At 48.8% G+C, this 6447-nt stretch overlaps 1 protein-coding gene across 1 annotated transcript; it reads right to left on the reverse strand.

Moving 5' to 3' along the window:
• Positions 1–478: 478 nt before the first annotated feature.
• On the reverse strand, positions 479–4508 carry PTS (6-pyruvoyltetrahydropterin synthase). Its single transcript, XM_071768945.1, has 6 exons — positions 4363–4508; positions 3447–3526; positions 2669–2691; positions 1709–1765; positions 1328–1398; positions 479–877 (listed from the first exon to the last, which is right to left on the reverse strand). Exons 1-6 carry the CDS (start codon positions 4434–4436, stop codon positions 736–738), a joined length of 447 nt encoding a protein of 148 aa, XP_071625046.1. The 5' UTR covers positions 4437–4508; the 3' UTR covers positions 479–735.
• Positions 4509–6447: the final 1939 nt, after the last annotated feature.

Raw genomic sequence — 6447 nt, forward strand, 5'->3', positions numbered from 1 at the left:
CATGCTGAGCTGCAGGATGGAGTCTCCCATAGCAGGGCTGGCTCCTCAGCAAGGTGAGGATTACATCTGCACCAGGCAGTACCAAAGAAGTGAGCACTTGCACTACAATCAGACAAACCCAGCCAGAATTTTCTCAGATTAACAGCATTCTATCACCAAACCTTCAAAAGAGTATTTAAGGGCTTATTCTTGACTACTTCCACTTCCACCCACACATCAGGGCACTCTGGGGCTGCAATGTTCTCACTTCAGAGTCTCCTCAGCTGATTCCCCATGCTGATTCTCAACAACATCCTGTTCTATTTAGCTGCAGTTTGGATGGGGAACTGCTTTGTAAGCAACTACACTGCTCACCATACCAGTCCATGCAGAGAAAGACCTGTTAGCCATGAGAAATAAGCCTGTAGCACAGGGAAAAAAAAAAATAAAAAAATCAAAGCCTTTTCTGACTGCAGAGGACACACATTTTGCCAGGCTCTCTCCTCTCTAGAAAGCTGCTTTATTTACCAGGGCACAATTGTACACCTCACATCAGCTTGGTTGTCTGGGTTTGCAAAACAGGAATATCTTGAGAAAAAGCAGACAAATCAGCAAGTCCTGAGAACCCAAGGTGCAAGCTGCTGCAAGGATCCTGGGGAAACATCTGTAATTTGTCCTTAGGTAATGCAGGACCCATTGGCACCCCCTGATCTGATTCTGCAGCAGCCTTTCTGACCAGCTGAGCTGAGGATCATCTTACTTCTCAGAGATTGTCTCTTCTCCTTTGTAAACAACAATGTTCTGGTCCGTTTCATAGACTTTGACTTTATAAAGAGTTCCTGTGGGCAGGAGCTTCTTGAGGTTTTCCCAGATGAACACTGCAACGTTCTCTGTGGTGCTAAGAGCAAAACATGAGCAGATTCAGAACTGACAGCAATGACATTTGAGGAAGCTGTAGCCAGGGGGGATGCTAAAGGCCACAGGGAGCCACGTGGGCAGCTTTCACATGGTGACACCCTGAATGCAAGTGGGGCTCGAATCCTCAGCAGCACCCATGGATGAAATGAGGTTTAATTAACAGGACAAATCTGTCTCCCCAGGCTGTTCACAGGACAGACTCATGTGCCAAGTGCTAGCCCATGTGATGGGCTCCTCAGACCTGGGCCAGTGATGCCCTCCTGGGTACAGGGGACCCATCCTGGCACAGGACAGGCAGCACCCAACAGGCACAGATCTGTGTCACTGGGGTGTTGCACACACAGGGGTCAAGGCTGCTCTTTCAGATTCAGGACCAAGCCCTTAAGACTGTTCCTGGACCCTGATGCCCCAAGGAGTCTCCATCACCCACCTCACAACCTCAGCAAAGTAAGGCACGTCCTTATCCAGGTTTTTGTGGTCAAGTGGTTCCATGATCGCCTCCTGCAGGAAAAAAAAAGTAAGGGAATCTTGTCCTGGATACACAGTGGACTTGAGGTTCAAACTACCAAGCACTTGGGATTGGAGTAAAGCAACAATACATTAAAAAAAGTGTAAGAGCCCTGCATCTCCCAGTAAGCTTCCTAGCTGGAGACACATCACAGTGCTAAAGCATTTTATTCTTAAATCATTCTTTAATTTCTTGTTTATTTCCTACCATCATCTATTCCCCATGTCTCTGCCCTGGTACTAACCAAGCTGCTAAGCTCTATCCAATTCTCCCAGGGGATGAGTAGGAAAGCAGTGCTGTTACCTGCATGTATTCTTTCAGGTCTGTCAGGTTTATAACCATTCCTGAGACAGGGTCAATCTGCAGGGAAAACAAAAGTGAGATTAGTAGCCTAGCTACACATCCTGATTACCAAGGCTGCCATGAGCTTGTGCAAACCAGACTGAGAATATCTGGGCACCCAGGACACCTAATCCACAAGAAAATTTTCTTTTCACCTTCACACGCTGAGCACTACACCCGTGATGTTCCCAAAGGCAAGACACAAACAACTCCACTGCCTCATAAAAGCTGACACCAGGAGGGAAAAACTCACTGAAATGTTTGGTTTTCAATTAATAGCACAACCATAAGTAGCAAAACAGGCACTAAAATGCTGGGTTGAACAAGCAGGGACAAAGCAGAGAATCATCCTCCCATCTGGAGAAGGCACAGCCCCAGGAACAAAATCAGCTCCATAGCTCACAGAATGTTTGGGGAATGCAGAAGGAAGAGGCTTTAGAATTTTACTGTCAGATCTGAATAGAACTGGAAATGCTCAGAAAGTTGCTTGGAAGCCACCAAAACCAAAGGACTACCTGAACCACTCCCTCTGCAGAATACACAGAACAGTGACAGGATGAAGACTGAAAAACAACTGCAAAAGCAGAGTTTCCTTTTATAGTTATGTATGGCAAAATACCCTGATAAAAGATCACAGAGAATCTGTTACTGGAAGTGCTAAGTCTCTCTGTGGCTCAGGAATCATCCAAAAGTGCCCCCCAGATCTGAGCAGAGCCTCCATGTTCTGGGAGCTGGGCCTTGGACTTAAATATGGTCCCCTGTAAATCCTAAGGCAGTGATTATGGAAAATCTTCTGTACAGCATTTCCACAAATGCCCTGGGAAACCCAGCAACTGAGGTAGAGCCTGAGTACTGTGCAAGACAGGGACCCATCTATCCCTGTGGGAATGGGAATGGGAAAAAAGTGCTGCTCACACTTACCTCTCCCCGCACAGTGACTATAACTGGAAAAAAGAAAATATCAGGTCACGATGACACCACAAACCTAATAACAAAAAATACAACTGATTGGGATGAACAACCCCACTCATTGCTAACCTACAAGGCCTGGTGCAGCCCTCCCAGCACCACTGTACTTCTTCTGTGGGAAAGCAGAAGCTCTTGTGCTTTTATGTCAGCTTTAAAATGAGAGACAGATCTTCAGCCCAGCAATCTGCCAACCTATCATCCCTGGTCAGATCTGTAGCTTTGTAGCAGAGGTTTCAGGGTACCTACAAGGCACAGTGCTAACCCAGGAGCCAGCCTAGGAACTGGAAAGATGTGATTCTACGTGCACAGGGTATAGAGGGTAGGAGGAAAACTTGTACAAATAATATTCAAGTAAAGCCTGTAGGCTGCTTAAATTGCATGTCTTTTACATAGAAAAATCTTCATCCAAAGCACCATGATTTTGCAGATTATAAGCAAGCAGATCTGACTCACAAAGTGATATTTTGAGATAAATATTTATTACCTACTTAATAGCATGCAAATCCTTGATTAAACCCCTTGTTTCCACCATGGTTCAACCCTCCTGCTGCAGAGAGCTCCTTATAATTCTAAAAAAAACCCCAAAAGCAGCCACTAAAAGCCCCAGCAGACAGCTGAGACACAAGACTGGTCCAGCTCTCCCATATTTTACTCCTCCTCCATCCTCAGCCTGCCTGGGAGCAGCCTCTGGCCATGAGCACCTGAATAAGCATGGAAATCACCTCCTTACCTTTATAGTTGTGGCCATGGCCATTTGGATTGTTGCATTTCCCAAACAGCTTCAGGTTTTCTTCATCACTCAGTGATTTACTGTGAGAAACAGACACAGTGTTTCAGGATCCATCGCAGACGTCTGTGGCTTCCCAGCTCTTCCATCAATTCACTTTTCCCAAATTTTACCCATTAGCTTTTCCTACTCAGGAGGCACAAATGGAACTAGGTGAGTATCTGGCCCATGACAAGATGCTGTTGCCAACAGGGTATTTTTTCTCTAGTTTTGTGTTTACATATGCAGGTTTCATAACAACTAATACCTAATTCCACTTCTGTATGAACACAAACAGCTGCTCCCATACAAACATGGCCAAATCCCTGGGGCTCCTGGGAGGAAGTGCCTGGAGCAAACTATGCAGATGATTATTTATCATTAACTAACAAAGCTTAGGAAGCTTCCCCAAGAAGCAGAAAAGACGAGTTCCCTCTGTGAAGCTTTTTTTTTTTTTTTGAAGAAATTCAAGTGCCCACTGCAAGTAGTGGCTGACACTCTTTAGGAATACGGAATTTTCGAGGACAAATGGCAGCAGATGAGGTGCAGAATTCGTCCCGTTTCAACCCAAAACTTCCCTTCCCCTTAACACAAGTTAAACACCGGTATCCCAAATCAGGACGGGATGCTCCGGGATGCAGGGAACGAGCTGAGCCCAGGGAGACCCGGGAGGCTCCGGCTCCGCAGTGGTCACTTCCAAACCCGACCACCCCCCCGCACCACGGACGCTCCCGGGGGGAAAAGCCGGGATCAGGGGGGGAAAGGCGGGATCCGGGGGGGAAAGGCGGGATCCCGAGGGGAAAAACTGGGATCCCGGGGGGAAAGCTGGGATCCCGCGGGTCTGCCCGCATCCCGGAGCGGCGGTGCCGGTGCCGCTCACCTGTGCAGCCGGTGGCAAGCGCTGAAGGAGACGCTGCGGGAGACCCGCGCCAGGCGCGCTGCGGGAAGCGCCATGGCGGAACCGCGCTGGGCAGCGCTTGCGCGGGTCGGGTTCCATCCGGGTTGCGGGGCGGAGCGGTGCCTCGGCTCGGTTCGGGGGGGTCCTGACCCGTTCTGCCGGGGGTCTCCTTGCGGCTCTCCCAGGAAGGGGCAGCCTGGTCCAGCCGGGATGCGCAAGTGGACGAAGTTCTGGCTGCTTCCAGATGGTCACCAGCTTGTCCCCTCCTTGTCCCCAGCTCCTGTCTGCTGCCCGCGATACTCGTATGAGCAAGGGGTACAGAAAGAAAATGAACAGGGCTGTTGAGCAGTGACTCTTTCAGCCCCACCAAACCGGGGGGGAGGGGGGGGATCATCTGAGCTGGGATTTCATTTGGGGAATGATTGTGGGTGGAAGTGTACAACTCTGAAGCTGTGAGCCCAAAAAAAAAAAAAAAAAAGGAGCTTAATGGGTCTCTACAGCATGGCAACTCCTGAAACCTATGCCATAAAAACTGAGGATGGCAGCAGCTCTGATGGGTTTGAGCTGCTGCAGCAAACGCTTTCCCACACCAGTTGCTGACAGCTCGTTTCTTGCTGTTTCACTGTGCATTGGCTTAAACTGGGAGGTCTCTGAGAACAGCTATCAACATCATGGGGATTGCCATGAGGAAAGAAGCAGCAGATGAAACATTTCTACGTGGGCTTCCAGGAGAAGGAAGAATCGGCTCTGAAGGAGCAGAATGTGAGACTGAAAACCATACATTACATTTTCCAGTGCAAATTGCTGTTCATCTGTGTCCAATGGTTCTGGGAGAAGTGATGCTGCTGAGTACCAACGAGCCAACCTTTCAGCTTGGTTCAAATTCTGATTTAGAATTCCCTTTCTATCTTAGCAAACTAATTTGACCCCCTGGGTGAGCCTGACAGACTCGAAGGACTGCACTTGTTAATAACATTCATGGAGTTCAAACAGGGATCCATAAAGTGTGCTGATACTCAGAAAGCTTGGTGAGAGGGGGTGGGACCTCAGTTCTGCAGTGCTTGAACATCTGCATGTTCCCTTAATTCCTGGAAGTCATTGGTGCCCCAGGAATAACAGAATGTATCTGCACCTTTGACTGAGTGGGGAAAATCCAAGCCTCAGGGCAGATTCTCCGTGAGAGGAGCAGGAGAAAATAGAGCTCTGAAGGTGGTGGTGTAAAGCCTGTGTGCACAGGACCCAACCAGGGGCAGGGATTGCTTGCTGTTGGAAGTACAGCTTCAAAAACCCAGAACAGGCTTTGCAGAGCAGAGCATTTACGGATCTGCAGCTCTGCCTTGTTCCACTTACACGGGGTTTTCATGGGAACCTCTGACTCTGCCTCTCCCCAAGAAAATTTAAAAAGGGGCAGCAATGGTGACAGAGCTCTGCCCACTTCCTCAGCATCATTCCAGGGGGTTGTTTCCCCCCGCTGTGTGTGAGAGGCTGCAGGAGGGGAATTCCGGTGGCTGACGTGGGAATTTACAGGCAGGGGACCCGGCTGGGACAGCAGGAACGGGAGGTGTTTGCCATCTAGTGATCAGCTTCGGCAGCTCTGCCTTCCCCAGCCTGCAGCCCTGGCTCTGTGATGCTCACTTCTTTCCCTTGCCTTTCCCCAGGACCTGTAAGGAAGTGGAAGAAAAGTCAGAGAGGAGATAAAGTTGGGTTGTTTGGGTACAGGGACTCCGCTCTGATTTGGTTCTGTTCTCTGGGCTGGCCTCCAGATGGGGAGTCAAAAAAAAAAACCCCCAAAAAATCCCCGAAACAAACCACAAAACACAAAGCAGCTTTGCAAATAGGAAGCAAGAACTTTCCTTCAAAACTCAGGGCACGTTTTTGGCCAAGCATGTGACAAAACATTCTCCAGGCTTCTCACAAGAGAGCAATATAAAAATTCCTTCAGCCAAGAGGGGAATCCATTCTCCTGTAAACAGGACACTTCGCAGTGTCCTTAAAGACCCTGCAAGTAAATGTCTGTACGGGGCTTCCTTCAACACAACTCTTCACCTACACCTCAGAGCTGAGGAG

The sequence above is a fragment of the Heliangelus exortis genome, chromosome 26 (assembly GCF_036169615.1).
Source record: "Heliangelus exortis chromosome 26, bHelExo1.hap1, whole genome shotgun sequence".
Taxonomy (NCBI): Eukaryota; Metazoa; Chordata; class Aves; order Apodiformes; family Trochilidae; genus Heliangelus; species Heliangelus exortis.

What these genes read in the sequence shown, in the direction of transcription:
- PTS (XM_071768945.1), bottom strand. Translation starts at nt 4,436, where the DNA reads ATGGCGCTTCCCGCAGCGCGCCTGGCGCGGGTCTCCCGCAGCGTCTCC. An exon ending in GCTTGCCACCGGCTGCACAG is followed by an intron (nt 3,527 to 4,362) that starts GTGAGCGGCACC and finishes TGTTTCTCACAG; the next exon opens with TAAATCACTGAGTGATGAAG. An exon ending in ACCTGAAAGAATACATGCAG is followed by an intron (nt 1,399 to 1,708) that starts GTAACAGCACTG and finishes TTTTTCCTGCAG; the next exon opens with GAGGCGATCATGGAACCACT.